Consider the following 16214-nt stretch of genomic DNA (forward strand, 5'->3'; position numbering starts at 1 on the left):
GTAAAACATCTCCGTGCAGTTTAATAATAAAGGGAACATTTAACAATGCCAGTAAAGCCTAAAGCTTAGAAATTTGGAAATTCTAATACCTGCTTGCTAACCAAACTGACTGGATTTTAAGGTAGCTAGAAGAAATCTCATTCCAACTAGATCTTTGGTAAATATAATTCTGGTTCCACTGTGATTGGAACCCCGCTGGCCACATTCCACAGGACACTTTGATGTCAGGCCTGGAGATTCACACAAAAGATGACCCACCATCTTTTGTTATTTTCTCATTGTGATAGCGCAATAACCCAACATTTGCAGGCTTCAAATCTGAGACACTGAAGACTGCAAACTATTTCCCAGCTTATGAAGTGCTCCCTTTGAAAAATGGCCACATACTCTATGATCAGAGAATGTATGAAAAGTATGTAAGATCTCACTTTGATACACTTGGTGACAACTGAACAGCACTGTGTGCACAACAGTGCACCTGACCTGCAAATCCAGTCTCTCTCCTTCTCTGATGCCTGTCCAGATAATAGCTTATAGGGTTACGGTGCCTCCTGAACAGCACTCCAGGACAGAAATCTAACAAAACTTTGAAGTGATATCAATCCATAAATCGAGAAAAAGTAGTACTCAAGTTGTATTTTCCAGTAGCAATATCTCACTTCCATCCCACTGACAAAGATTTCCCATACCTTAAAAAAAAAAAAAAAAAGAAAAGAAAAAAAAAAGGGGGGGGGGGGGGGGGGGTGTGGCACCAAAAAGCCCAACAGCTGTCCCAAACAGTAACTGTCTAAAACAGGGGTCCTCAAACTTTTTAACCAGGGGGCCGGTGTGCGGGTGAAGTGGCAGGCAGTCATCTGCGGCTGCGGGGGGGGCGGGGGGGTTCAGTAAATACTGGGGACCGAATTGAGGACCCTGGGGGGCCGTATCCAGCCCGCAGTCTGTAGTTTGAGGACCCCTGGCCTAAAACATCTCAAGGCGGAAGAGACACATTCCTATTTTTTCATGTACTAGGCCAGATGTTTCAGGATCCACATAAAACTAATTCTGCGTCTTTCCCTGTACCACATCAAACCACGCTTCCCATATCCAATCTGTACCTCTTCTTCCAGATTCACACAGATTTTAAAACACCTAGAACAAAGAGGCTCTCATGTAAGCTATTCCAAAGCAATTTGCTAGAAAATTATGAAGTCCTATAATGCTCTACTCTCCCTGCAGAAGCATTTCACCTTGTGTTACCTCATGTTGATTCCTCTTGCTGATGTGCTGTTTATATAGCTACTGATGTCACTGCAGAAACAGATCCTCATAAATCCTTTTAATTCCTGCAGATCCTTTTAAATGTTTCTACACAGGCAGAGCAAACAATATTGTCCTCGTCTCCAGGTGAAGATGTTTTCCTGAGGCTCCAAATCAACTCAGACTTTCATCCAAAGTTTTTCCAGTCCAGCATTCAAGGTGCCATCATGATGACATTACAGCAGCCTGCTCAGTAGCAACAATATCCTCAGTATTAAGTTCTGTGGCTTTGATAAAGTACTATGCCTTCCTAACGTGTTGAACAGACTGAGGATGAAAGCGGACAGAGGACCATACAGCTTCCTTGAGCAAGAAATGCATGCAAGAGCTCAACGAACAAAAACGAACAGGGCAATAAGAGTATTCACATAACCAGCTATTATTTTGATGAAGATATTTCTGGTATGTACTCTTCTGGAATCTTAACCTACTTCACTTCATAAGAGCAATTTATTGGGATATGGGATAGAAAAAAAAAAAAATCCCCGTGTCCAAGGTCAAGCTGAAGATACACAAGAAAGATACCTCCACACATCAGGTCCTTGTAAGACATGAAGCATGTTGCTGACCTACAGGACACAGAGGAAAAAAAAAGATTCTCTGGAACAGTATCATCACTACCTGTTTCATCTTTCATCATGTTGGTCAGAAATTTAGTGTCACACATGACTATTTGTCTTCCATCACATAGCTCCCTCCTCCAGCTAGGCAAATGATTCTTTTAAACCAAGCATCAAAAGCAGGGCCTGTACAACAGCTACTATATCACTCAACAGTGCTTGCAGTAGCATGGCACTTAGGAAAAGCCTGGGCAGCTGTTCCAAAAGCACCTTCCCCACTCAAGTCCAGTACAATATATTAACAGCCATCTGATTGATAGCACTTCCGTACAATCTTCTACACAGAAAATCCTACATGGAGACCAATTGCCTAACCAAAACAACAGATGTAGTTGTAAGGTCTGGTTTACACAGCAGAATATCAAAGTATTCAAATTCACTTACAGTCTGACAATCAAAGTAGAACTGCAAAAAACATACTACAAAACAAGACCACCAGTTTTTGAGTACATCCAATTAGGAGCCATGTGTTAACCATATTGCATGTGCATACAAACTGTATGGGAAATCAGCCCTTTCAAACTTTCAAACAGTGCTGTATTTTGGCAAAAGCCAGTAGGATAGAAGGGAACCAATTTGCACTAGAAATGGAAGGAAAATCAGCATTAAATAATCTAACCAAATCTAAGAGGAGAAAACAAACACAAACATCTCAGTCTTGATGCAACTATCTTATACTATTACTACCTTATGCTAAGGAAGCCTACAAGCAAATCACATTGTACAATAAAAATAAATTTGTTACCGTAACAGTCATTGTGACAAAAGCAAGCTAAGAACTGTGGGGGGCAGGGGATGAAGAAAAACAGAAAAAAATTCAGGTTAAATTAGGAAGGAAACAGGAGGGAGGTCGTAGAAACAGAGGACAGATGGGGAAGTAGGCCAACAAGCTTTTAGGATAGGCCTGTGTGATTTTCAAAGTAGAGAAGATTAATTGCATCGCATTTTCTAAGCCCTACTCAAATTTTAATATGTTGTTTAAAGCTACCCCCACATTCATTATATCTACGCAAATTCATAAGAACAGTATTTATATAGTAACAATATAGTGTAACCTTTCATTGGAAAGAGTTCAAATGATCTTGATTATCTACTTATTTACAGTTTATTTGCTATGACTCAAAGCTGCTGAGCTCAGCAGAGAAGAAAGTAATATAAAGTGTTTGGGTTAAGTACTACATAGCAACAGGGTAACAGAACAAGATTTTACCGAAGGACTTCATAGTAAGACAATGCAGGCCTTGAACATTCATCCATATCAGATAAGAGCATTTAAGAGAAAGAATCAAATGGATGGAAGAGATTTCCTTTCCTTAAAGCATGAAAGATGTAAGCTGAAGATAGCTATCCATTCTGCACACACCTTTTAATTTTCATCTGTCTAATCCTTGCTGTGTAAGTCTCAATAAATTAAATTCTCTTAATCCCTCTTGAATTTTATGTAATTTGCACCCTTAGCTACACATACTTCTCCCTAACCACAAAACAGAAGCTAAGATTTTCTCCTGTAATAGATGCTAAATTTTTTTTAGGATATATTACACACTGGAATGTGTATTCAAGATCTCATTCCTATTAAGAAATTACATTTTAAATAAAATTTAAAAATCACTATAGTCAATTACAGTTTCAGCTAGGCTCACATCCCTCTAACAAGGAGCTAGCCAATAATGCAAGTTCTCATCACTCTCTGCAGTTTTCAAGATAAAAGGATAGATGCAAGTTTAAAAGAAAACACAAGAGCAACAGGAAGAGAAAATTTTCAATGCTTGTGCTAATTACTACTAATAAAAATGTAAAATTTAATAAACCAATTTTTAAATTACCGAATTGGTATAAAATCTCAATTATCAGGAGTTCTATGGCTTTTCCTGTTTTTACACTAGATAACCTCCCCACACCACCTTTTCTTCAAGCAGTGCAGAAGGATGGGCAAAGCAAAAATGAAGCAAGCTGCCCATGGCCAGCACTAGTCTTACTTGAGACTGGGCAGCCCAGCTTTCAAATCCTTTATCAGATCATGCAACATCTTCCCAATCCTGCCAAACGACACTCACTTGAGGAGTTGCTCCCCAAGGAGACAGCTCCCTGATCATGGGTTCTGCACCACCACCACCAAAATGTGTTTGATTAAGTACTCCGTTTGTCAGAGACTGTTGTTCTCCACACTATCAACCATGTGCGCTCCCTGAAGTCCCATAAGGCCTGAGTGGTACTCAGCCAGCAGTTACAGGGCACTACTTGTGTGCAGGTTCTCCAACACATCTCCACACCTGTGCTAGGACTGAGGCTTTCCCTTGCAGTTCAGTCTATAAACAGCGTCTCCCCCACAGTGCAATTGCTTGTAAGCGAGAACACACAAGCTGTAACTGAAGTTCTTGCCAATCCATATATAGAGGATTCCTCTTCTGAATAGATACTCTCGTGAAAAATACAGCACAAACGATCTAAGCTTTCCCCACACTACCAGCATTTACAAGCTCTCTCCCCTCCTCCGTCAGTTATCTGGCAAAGGTGTAAGCTCTGTAGAACTACAGCACTGATTCCTGCTGTTGTATCCCTCTATCCAAGTACTGCTACATTAGAGCTACTCCAAGCACTGCACCTACTGGATAGAATGCTAATACTTCTCCATCCTATTACAAGCTAAAAATGAGATCACAAACTGATTTTCCATCTTAATTTTAAGCAAAGTCTTTCTGCAATAAAGCCAATGTCTCGCGTTGTACTACTGGGCCCACCTAACAGCTGCTCTTAACAGATTCCAAATTATTTTTTATCCTGACACTGAAAATAAGATTGCCACCAAAGCTGACGCTTCTGCAGGCTCCCTGTTGCTATTGATCAACCAACAAATACTATTCAACTGCAAGCCCTGACCAAGAGAAAAATTTATCTTACCAATGGTTTGGAATTATATTTGAAGCATTTCAACAGATAAACTATTCTGACAAACGCTGGTAGATTTAAGTGAAAACAAGATTACAGCTTTCACACAGAAGAATAAGTATGGAGTGCAACACCTCCAAAATCAGCAGAATTTCAGCCCATCTGTATTGGCAGCTGATAATGCCCACACATACAACTAGCATTTTAGAGCATTTGCAGCAACTATGACGGGATAGAGCATGTAAAATATTTACATCTGCACCCGTACTACGAGCTCTTTAGTAGTTGAGATATACAGCTCCTCCTAGAAAAACAGGACAAGTTTTCACAACCTTAGTTTCAATCTATCTCTATTTTGCTCCAGCAGTGTTACTACAGCACAGTGATCATTTTACAGAAAAGTAATTTAAAACTACCAGAGCCCTTAAACCAGTACTTTGAACAGCAAAGCCAAACACAACTATTCCTTGTGGTGGAAGAAGTAGTTACAATCAACACTTTTAAAATGCTGTGGAGATGAACACAGCTGGTTTTACTCAAAAATGAGATTATTCAGCTAGCTGTATTCCTAAGTACAGTTTCCTTCTTCTGAGGAAGAAGTTAGCTGACAGCAGCCACAGGTTAGATCTTGAAACCTTACATGAGACCGTACAAACCTTACGTAAACTTGGCAGTAATTATGAGGCACATCCAGAGTGCACTGCAAGCTTCTGCTTCTGTCCCTAAACATCCCTGACACTTACTGATACTGACACTGTTTTGACCAAAAGCTAAGCTGCTGTGCATAGGCATTAACTAGCTACTAATGAGGGAGGTGAAATCAATGGCATAACAGATATGAGATCTTAAGTCACCTCATTTATATTTCACAAACAGAAGACAGGAGAGGAGCTCTACAAAGAAATCAGATATGCAGAAAAACTTGTCAGAAAGGTTGGAAGATACCTCTTTATGTCACCTAGTCAAATCTCTAGCTTAGATCAGGTCTCATTCCAAAGTTGGAGCAAAGTGCTCTCCTGCTTTATCCAATTTAGTTGTGAAATTTCCACGGACAGAGATTCCATAGGATACACAGATAATTAGTGTAGTAGAAAGAAAAAAGGGTGGCTCTTTTTCAAAGAGGAACTAAGTTTTTCCAACAAATCAGATATTGCAAGGTACAGTGGAAAGCTTTTGCATGCATATCCATACTTGTCTCCAATGGAAGTGGGGCAACCTGCCCCTAGGACAATCATAATTTAAGTTAACAGAGAGCACATAGCGCTGTCTGCTGCAGCAAAGTAACTGGTAGCTCTGGTACACAATTACTTTCAAAGGAAACGTAAGAATTCCTTACCTCCAGGCCTGTATACAACATCATCCTCTGTGATAAAGGATGTTATTTCACCGTTGTCTGTTCTCTCGTATCGGGACTTCTTCTTGGGTGGTTTCTTTTTGCTTTTCTTTGTGGACTCCTCTGTGGTGGCACTGTTGTTGTCATTGTCCTCATCTTCACTATGGTCACTTTCTGCGTAATTCTTGGCACCTCCTTCCAACGTACAGCTCCGTCGAGGGCGTGAGTTCTCACTCTCCCTCACCTTGTCTCTCTTGTCTCGCTCCTTATCTCGGTCTCTATCCCTGTCCTTCTCTTTGTCTTTGTCTTTTTCTTTGTCTGCTGTCATGATTCGCCACGTGCCTTCTTCTGTCCTCTCACGGCTGGGCCTCCGTGAAAGGTAGACAGTGAGCCTGGGCTTCAGTCTTCTGAATTTCTCACTCAAATCCAGGAAAAATTCAACCACTCCAACAACCCCAGCGTTTTAAAAAGGTTCTTGAAGGGGTGAAGGGGAGAAAGAGGGGAAAAGCCCATGTTAATATTCAAAATTCTTTCAATTTCTGAAAATAAAAATTACAACCAAAGAAAACCCCACATCCTAAAGCAATTGAGTATGGAAAACACAAGACAGTAAAATACAAGGTAGCATTCTGAAGCACTCACTGAAATAACAACATGAAGTGTCTGTAAAATGCCTGAAGCTATCTCCATCCTCACAAAGATCTCAATACTTATAAAGATTCTTTTGTTCACTACAGAAATACAGTAACTTTTTAGATGGAAAGTCCTCGCTGAGAATATGCATCGTTTTATACTTGAAGCTGAACAGGAAGCATGCAAGTGAAAAACATTTAGGAAGGGACAAGTGCAAGAAAGGAAGAACCTAAAACTTTTTTTTTTTCCTGGAGCAAATGGAAAAGTTTAGCAAATGGCCGTATTGTTTTACATCTCAACACCTCTAGCAATGGATGCCCTGCAAAGCTGATACAGAATAAAGAATGCCATCTGCCACCTCCAGGGCAATCTGTTAGGAAACCTTGCTTGCCCCTACCCTGCTTTTACAAAAATAGAGCTAACCTGTAATCCACAGATTACAGGAATTAATTAATTGAAACCAAACCACAGCAGTTACAAGTGCACTAACAAAATCTTCTTTTTCATCTATCAAAAACATGACTTTTCATGCTTGCTTTACCAATAAGCAAACAATGGAGATGGATTTTATAACTCATCATCTTAACACATTCAGTTTCATGCAGGCAAATAGTAAGGGAAGAGATAATCCTAATGTTTTTTAATTCCCTGATGATTTAATCATTACAGTTAACATCAACTGCATCCTTTTCTTTGTTCAATGCAAGTTTAGATTTAAAAAATTTGACTTGCTCTTACAAGGGTATTTGCAAGCTTGGATCTATGGGACAGGATCTTCAAACCACAACCAAGTGCAGAGAGCAGCTGCATACTGCTGTGGTTTAACCCCCATGGGCAGCTACGCACCACGCGCAGCCACTCACTGACACCCCTCCAGAGCACCCTGCAACTGGGGCCTGGATTAATTCCCCATGAGACACTACTACCAAACCTCAGTCAAACAAAAGGTAAAGGATACTGGCCCTATGCAGTTACATCCTTTAGTCTTTTGACTGAAAATTAGGAGTTTTCTTAAAATGTCCTTTCTATTGGTTAAAGCAAAATGATCTGGACTGACAGGTTGCATGATACATCCTTGAGTGACAGCCAGCAGCACATACATAAGAAAAGCTCTAGTGAATTTTCAACAACTAAAGTATTTGCAAGTGCCTTTTAATATGGCTCAATAGCAGCAGTCCGAACAGTTGTAGCTACCGATGAACAAGAATCGTAACATACCATTTTTTCTGTAAATATTCATATTCATGAAAGGAGGGATATTTCAAGAAGGGTGCATCCAACTTAACTTATTAAGTTGCCTTTTTTCCCTAGTTCACCAGTTCAAGGTAGAGCTGATTTACCCACATCCACTTCATAGGCTTTCAAGAAGCTACTATCGGGTGCAACCCAAAATTAGTCCACTGTGTAGAACACTATCACATGAAAGTCAGGGATCTAGTAAGACTGAATGTTCATGCATTAAGCATCCAAAACCACATCAGACAAGGTTAAAAAAAGACTATTTTGATTTTTAAAAAGTCAGCTGAGAAATCAGTGATTTGTGATGTCTTCACTCTTACATGAATCTCAGATTACAGTGTTCTTGCCCCTGTTGACTACTACTTCCAGCAAAGGAAATAGCCAAAGAGAGACAAATTGCTTTTGCCGATACAATTCAGGCTGTGGCTTGAATCTCTCAGGCATTTCCTGAATGAACCGATCATCCAGGTAGGAAATTATTCCGTTTTCTTTCCTCCTTGCAGCAGCTGCCATCATTCTGATAACACACAAGGGGAATCCAACAAAACTCCAATAAACTACAATGAACTTGTCAATTGCCTGAGAAGTCGCAAATAACAGTGGTAGCAATGGTCTGCAGGGACTCAATAAGAAATGCCTTAAATTTCCAGAGGTTAGGAAATTCCCCAATAGCAAGCTTGAAAGTTTTTTCTATTGCTGTCGATACAAGATTATCTTTGGAGAGTAAATAATCTATTAATTTTCAAAGAAAACTGATTACTTTCCCAGGGTCATCTAAAATTTACAAGTTATACGTAGGCATCTCAGCCTATGTACAAGAGATCTTTGCTTTCTTTTGAGATCAGAAATTAAACGATACAGGATAAACCTAAAAAATGTTATTCAATGACTTCCAAGCATGGATAAAATCCAGCCACTTCTGATTATTCTTATATACTAGCCCCAGTTCTCAACAGCTCAATTTTTGGAGTTAGGTACAAAAGCCACAACAAACTGAAATCTAAACAAAAACCCTATTCTTTTCAGAGCTTTTTACATTGCTTCTTGTCTTACTTGTAGTAAATCACTACCCTCTCCTGTTTAGTAAAACCTGAACGTTGTTTACAAGTTAATTTTGGAGAACTTAAGAGAAAAAAGCCAAAGAGCAAGTCCTTTTGTCTTGTTTTCAGCGAAGACAAGAATGTTTCAGCAGCATCTAAGAAACACTCACACAGTCCAATATCATTAAGAGACGATACAATACAGAATTCAGCTCATATGCTGATATAGGCTTACCACCAACATAGGTACCACGGCTTCTTAAGGTTATGCAAGGTTCAAGTTGCACAAAATCATGACCAAAAAACTCACATTCTGTTCATTTTCCAACTGCACTAAAAAAACACCAACTTCGCATATGCGCAGGTAATGACTAAATGCAGTGCAGCTATAACCAAATGAATTTATGTTCCACCACCACTTCTTTGATACTAGCCCACTTATACCTTACAACAGCAAACAGATAATACATTCGGGAAACAACTCTTAAAACAGTCCCATCTGTACGCAACCTATGTATTTTGTTAGCGCTCTCTCTCCTGAGCATAAAGCACTAGTTTTTATGATAGAATTACCACAACCTGATATTAACAACAGACTGAAGTGTCCCTAAAGAAGCTGCATCAGCTTTTCTGTGCTCTCTCAAGAGTGTCAATGTATCTTCCAAGTGGAAGACCTCAGCATCACTATCTTTTCAACACTGTAAAAAGATCACACTTCTCTTCTGGCACAGGCAACTGTAGCACAAGCACCATCCTTTGACTGCAAAGCACAGAACGTCCTTTTTTAAAGACAGTTTTATTTATTTATTTATATGAAAAATTTCCAAGATAAAAAAAAGCAATAACCCATCAGCAGTCACGACAATAGTTCTTTATCAGGGATGGGTGGCAAACAACAGAAAAAGCAGGCTTGAAACCTGACAAGCTACAGAGGTTTTTGCTGGGAAGTCTCAAGATGAAAGGCTGAGAACGTGTCAGCCACCCCACATCGCTAAACGTAAAGGAAAAAGGAATTTAAATTTCCTGTCTGAAGGAAAAAACCCAAAGTTCATTAGCAACTGACAGATAATTCATCCATATTAATTTTATCTGCATCCTGAAATATTCTGACCTGTTCCTTGTATTCTCCAAGTTTCACAGAACCAGAGTTGTGCAAGTAATTTGGAAAAAGCAGCTGCAATTTCAACGCAAGCTGCTCTTTGCCAAACTTTAAAAGTAAATTTCAAGTGAACCATATTACATTAGCAGAGTCTATTGAAGGGTCAACAACACATCAAACACAGTGACCTCCATATGGCTGGTGGGTAAATCGCTTCACAAAAGTAACCTCCAAATGCACTTCCCCTTACTCTTGTTTTTCTATCTTCATCGACACTTATTAAGGGCATAGGCAAAGCCAACTTGCCAGCAGAGAGAAAAATCCCTCTACACAACCTGCCACGAAGCACAACAAGAGAAGCCTCTGAATATCAAGGGCCACACACTGCAGGGGAAGCACTGATGAATTCCAGTTCTTGCCATCAACCAAGAACAAATACTGCAGGACTTAAAAGAATGTTCCACATAACTGCAGATGTAAGTCCTTGCTGTTTTTCCCAGATTAAATTGAAAGAAAGTACTTCAATGTTTTTATTAAAAGTCCAATTATTGGGGGCATGTCCTCCCACCCACCCCCCAAAAAAAAAAAAACCAAAAAACCACCACAACAAACATTCTACATAGAGGAGCAGCATCGGATAAATAAACACCACATTCATAATGATTTAGTTCACTGTAGGGCTATGCAAGGATTTGTATATACCACAATTTGCTCAGTCTGTTCATGTATGAAATTTCCAGCTACCAATACAGCAAAATTGGCCCCCTCCCCCCCCCAGCTCCTGTTTCAGGAGAACCCATTCAAAAGTGCTTTTCATGGCCAATGTATTTACGAACAGTACAGGAAGCCTCTTCTTCTAATCATAGTTTGACTAGCATTAAAAGGCAAGCAATAAAGTCTCACAGCAAGCACTACTCAACTTTCTTACAAAAATGTCACATTTCCAAGACTATTATAAAAAAAATACTAAATTTCAAAAACATTGCAGGATTAAACCAACATCATAACAAAAAAAGCCTATTTTTGTCTCAGAATAAAGCAGTCACATAACCTTAAGAGTAGTTGCACCATCACTGGGGGGGTGGGGGGGGGGGTGGAATAGAGAGGGGAAAGACACTGTTGCACAACCTCAACTGTGTAGCAGTAATCCAGACCTCCTAGAAGACCAAAGAAAAATTACTTTATCAGCAGCCACCTAATTAAGATTAAGCCATTACTACCACAGAAAAATAGCTGATAAATAATCTTCATTACTTAAGCAATGATCCAAACATGTTTTAAAGATTACAAGGTATATTTTGCCTCTACAGTGAAATACAATATTGCCTCTTGCTACTTCCCCACTTTTTATTTACTAACACTAGAAACCAAAAGCAAATAGGGTTTTATATATCAAAGCATATATCCAACATGTTGAAGGATCTCATAAAGCATAAGAGCAGAAAGTTACCTTAAAACTGAAATACTACATCATCTAAACTTACACGTTTCCATTTAGTCTCATACATTTTTACTTCACACACCAACCACACTGGAACAAGAGAATACTACCAAGTCCACATTCAAAAGCTATAATGTTGCCCAATCACTCTTGACCAAAATGTAAATACTGTGAAAAACGTATCTGCTGATTGAACTTTATTCATCAGTTACAGATGTTGTGGTGGGTTACACACTTTTATCATTCTATATGTAACAAGGCATGAAAGTGGAACCCATAAAACTTAACACCATCACAAAAATTACAAAAATATTTCAAGCCTTCTTTTTTTGTTCTCTGAAGTAAACTGGGATAATACACCATGTATATTGCCAAATACAGTAATCACACAGATGTTTAAATATGGATTAGGATAGCAGAAGCAAATACATTGAAAATCTTAAGTGGTTTTTGGCAAGCTCTGTAGCTTGGATTTCCAGTCATTTTAATCATTGGCAGCTCCTCATTCTCACTAAACCAAACCACCACCAAAGCAGCTGCTCCTGTCATCATACTACAGAAATGCAGGTTACAGCACCCCTGGTTAAAGAGCATTAACTGGCTTTGATACCTGTTTACTGCTTCTTCCATAGGGAATTAATTTCAGAAAGAAGTATTTTAAGCTAAAAGGGGAACCTTCACTGTACAATGGCCGAGACCAATATAGAATATACATATATACATGGATATATAAATATCCAAAGGAGTGGAAGAATAGCACAGCCATTATTTGTTCAACACACATTGAAAAACAAAGAAAAATTTTAGCTTCACCGCAATCACTGTAAGATTTTTTTCATTGTTCTTTTTAACTAGAGCCTCAGGATACGTCCATTTATCCAAGCAAGATTTTTATATCCAGTATGGGATAACTTTATAGATCTCCACCCCACATGCCACAGACATTAAAGATCCTTACCAAACATAAGCCAAAACTGTGTTTGCAGAGCTACTCACTTAAGTCTTCTGTTCTCTGCTTTCTAGAAGAAAACACAGGTACCTGTGACTTCAAGTCATACTCAAATGCTCTTACTGCTGTTAAAATGTTCAGGTCTCCACAGAAAAAGAAACAAACTACAATACTGGTAGGAGACAGGAACTTTAGTTTAGGAATAAGGGCCAGACATGATAAAGGCAGATTGGCAGTAATCGTCCCAAGTAAAGGTAAGTCTGAGAGCAGGTGCTTCACCAAGACAGAACATTGCCCCTACAGGGTTCTGCAACTTATTACGATATCCCAAGTGCATTAAGTGCTTGCAAACGCTACTTTTATATAGAAAAGGTGTTTAACATTGTTCTTACAAACTGTAGTGCAGTTAAAACTATAAAAACTTCAGACAAGTCTCGAGGATGGCTCCTCTGCCCACAGAAGTTCAAGAGGAACACTTCAGTGTAAATGAAGCTAGAAAGAAAAATGCTCCAGTTACAGTCCCTGTGTTCCTGAAACAGTCTTTTGCATCCTTCACCTATTTAACAGGCAACGTGAGAGCAGCATCACTCCAGAAGGACACACACAAAGGCCCCAGCTGCTTTTCAGGACACAGGATATACACGCAGCTTATTACTAGTCCTTCTCTAGTCAAACCCCAAAGTAGCGAGGTGTTAATTTGACTCTCTCACTAAACCCTTCTCAGTTCCACTCCCAAAGGCAGACAGAACAGAAGATGTCATAACGAGTACGATTAGATCTGCCTATACATTTTCAAATGCAATCTAAAAAGAAAGTTACTGCCAAAGTTATCTTATGTGAAATCAAGCAGGCATGATTTAGCCTCTAAATTTCACTTTAGAAAACCAAAGTGCAGAAGTTCGTATTCGTTGTTTTCAACTGATCATTACCCAATATTCACATGGTTAAGGTTTTTCCCCCAGCATTTTAAATCTAGTTCAGATTAAAGTTTCATCATTTGTTCAAACACAAAAACTTTCACTTCCTCCCATCCAAGTCAGGAGAGCAGGACACTTACATCTCCCACCAGAAAAGAGCTGTAGTCAGATCACGGTGGGCACTGAGTTATTAAGATGGCCATTCCACACAACTCTAGTTATTTGATCTATACACCTGGAAATCATTATCAGAGCAAAAAGGCACATATACAACCTCTTAACTGGTATTAAAGAGTCAGGTTCTAAAGATAATGTGAAAGAAAATTCAACAGAAAAGCTATGAGACTGAAACTGGAAGGCATCCAAGTAGGCAGGGTAACTACAAATATGGAGAAGAGCTCCTTTTTCTTATTTAAGCCAGACAGATAAATCTTTTAATAAGATTTGTTTGGTCATGTGATACCAGTCCTATATACACGTATATATACACAACAGGATGTTATTCTTATTACTAGTCCTTCTAGTAGTAGAAGGACTTCTGCATTCTTCTGCAGGCTTTTAGCCTCATATTGCAAGACAAAAAGGCACAGTTTCCAGCAAATGCCAGTTTAAAGGAAATGTGCTGTAACTGCTAGAGTTCCTTCCACAGAGTTTTTCTAATTTTTATGTCAAGGAAGAATTTTAACTTGGTTTTAGCGCAAAGGATTAGATTTAAATGAGAGACAAGAAAACAGCCCATAAAGATTCCACATACAAGATTTGAAGAACTGCTTTAAAAACACCTTCAAGATCATTTGTGAAAAATAACCTTAATAAGACATTAGGAAATCTCAGCTGAAGACAGACAGAATGAAGTGCTAAACTAAGTACCAAAATGCAGTACTAGCACTACAGTTCAAATACGCACATGCCTGCTCCAAACACACAAAAAACTGGCTTCTATACAGCTTACACTTCAAAAGATCCCACTTTCTATGATAAAGCTCATTGATTGCATGGGCTCAACCTCACTGGGGAGGCACACAGAAGTTTAACCTTTTAAGTTTCAGAAAAGACTAAGAACATCTATTACCAACTTTCTTCCACGTTCTTTCCCTGTCTTCCATTTGCCGCTGAAAACGCGAGTTGCAGATATTCAGAGTGACAAAGTATTTTAAGAGTCCATGCAGGATATCCCTCAGAATGTTCCATTCATCATCTCAAACTGGAGAGACCAGAGCCACCAGCCTCATGGTAACACACATCCACAGATTGCAAACTGAAGTCAAATTCAGTGATAAGCCAGCATAGGAAGGAAAAGAAGAAAAGATACTGCAAAAGCTTTATACCATTACACCTGGATGGTATTTCTTTCAAGTTTCAAGTGACTTTTTACTAAAGATACTTGCCTCAACTTTTGTAATACAGATCCTGCTGAGTTTACCTACAGTATTTTCCAATCAACTGCCACATACAGAGCCTAAACACAGCTCTCTCCCTGCCAGTAGTAAAGAAAGGAAAACAAACTCGGGTCCTGAAGGCAGCAGCAGGGCATTATCCTATCTGAGAGCATACACAGAATTGCAACCCCATCAATAACAAAACTTACTAGATAGTACTGGGCCTTCTGTTCCTTTAGACTTGGTATTTCAACAGAACCAAAGACTTACGTCACATCCCACTACACTGCCAAAAGAACCGAGATTCATGCATTTTTTACTACTGCTGCACTACCTGTTGTGCTGTGTTCAGTGTAATGCTGATTTAATATCTCTACTACTGCCCTGAAAAATAAGAGTGAAGGCTTGGCAGGGATGGAGTTGACAAAAGATTACTCCCAAACAACAATTTCTGACATGCTGCACAGTGACTTCTGCTTGTTTGCTGTTTTGAGGTTTTTGTAATGCTGAAGCAGGAGGGATGGGGGTGAGTGGGAGGCGTCGGTTAATAGTTTGAGAAAATCTGGAAGTGTTTTCAAGAGGTCTAGAAAAGGCCTGCTTATGACTGCGAACACATCCACGTCAATCCAAGTCACAGTCTAACACCAAATAGAAAAAAAAAAATAACCAACTTACACAGCCTTGAATGAGAACAGGTCTTCCTGACTGATGTTACTGAAAGAAAAAGATAATGTTGATAACTAACATCTGTCTAACAACACCATGCAGCAGTACCTGTTGCAGAATCTTAAGATGTCTGAAAAGGATTTGAGCATTTGTAAAGCTTGGAGATCTACAAATGAAGGTAAACATGATGAGCCTTTTATTACAGTTTTCTGCGAGCTTTAGAGGATAACTGGCTTCCAAAGTTCTCACACACATACACACACACAAAAACATTTTTTCCTACAACAGTAATGCACTGGTCAAAAAGTTTATTTTCTTCCTCTGTTCTTGCGTACCTTATGACCCTCCGAGGACTGTGTCACCTAGTCAGTGTCTTACCACCTTTACAGCTGAGTGGGTGTTGAAGGGGTCTGCTGCCTGTTCTTGAACTGTCACAGGACTATAGTTTGGAACCCTTCTGGAACCAAGTTTGCTGAAAATCTTTTAAAAAGCTCTTACAAGTCTCTTCAATGAATTATATGCCTCTTATCAGCTGCCTTCCTTGCCTTTTTCATGGGCATTTTGAGTTTATAATGTAAATATAGCACTGGAACACTTTAGCCAGTAATGGTCATTATGAGTTACATATTTACAGTCCAGAGCTCTTGTAAGCCCTGTAAGTGCATGCAATTAAAAGCATGTTTGTTCGCTTTGAACTGCTCTCTACTAAT

At 39.2% G+C, this 16214-nt stretch overlaps 1 protein-coding gene across 4 annotated transcripts in view; it reads right to left on the minus strand.

The window, feature by feature from the left end:
• The window catches only part of RERE (arginine-glutamic acid dipeptide repeats), a 254169-nt gene that overhangs the window by 172127 nt on the left and 65828 nt on the right, over positions 1 to 16214 (minus strand). For all 4 annotated transcript variants that reach the window (XM_040585411.1, XM_040585410.1, XM_040585408.1 and 1 more), the window contains exon 2: positions 6145 to 6615. In XM_040585411.1, coding sequence (XP_040441345.1) covers positions 6145 to 6469 — 325 coding nt within the window. In that variant the 5' untranslated portion in view covers positions 6470 to 6615. The remainder of the gene's footprint in view (positions 1 to 6144; positions 6616 to 16214) is intronic.

The sequence above is a fragment of the Falco naumanni genome, chromosome 3, assembly GCF_017639655.2.
Source record: "Falco naumanni isolate bFalNau1 chromosome 3, bFalNau1.pat, whole genome shotgun sequence".
In the NCBI taxonomy this organism is placed as follows: domain Eukaryota; kingdom Metazoa; phylum Chordata; class Aves; order Falconiformes; family Falconidae; genus Falco; species Falco naumanni.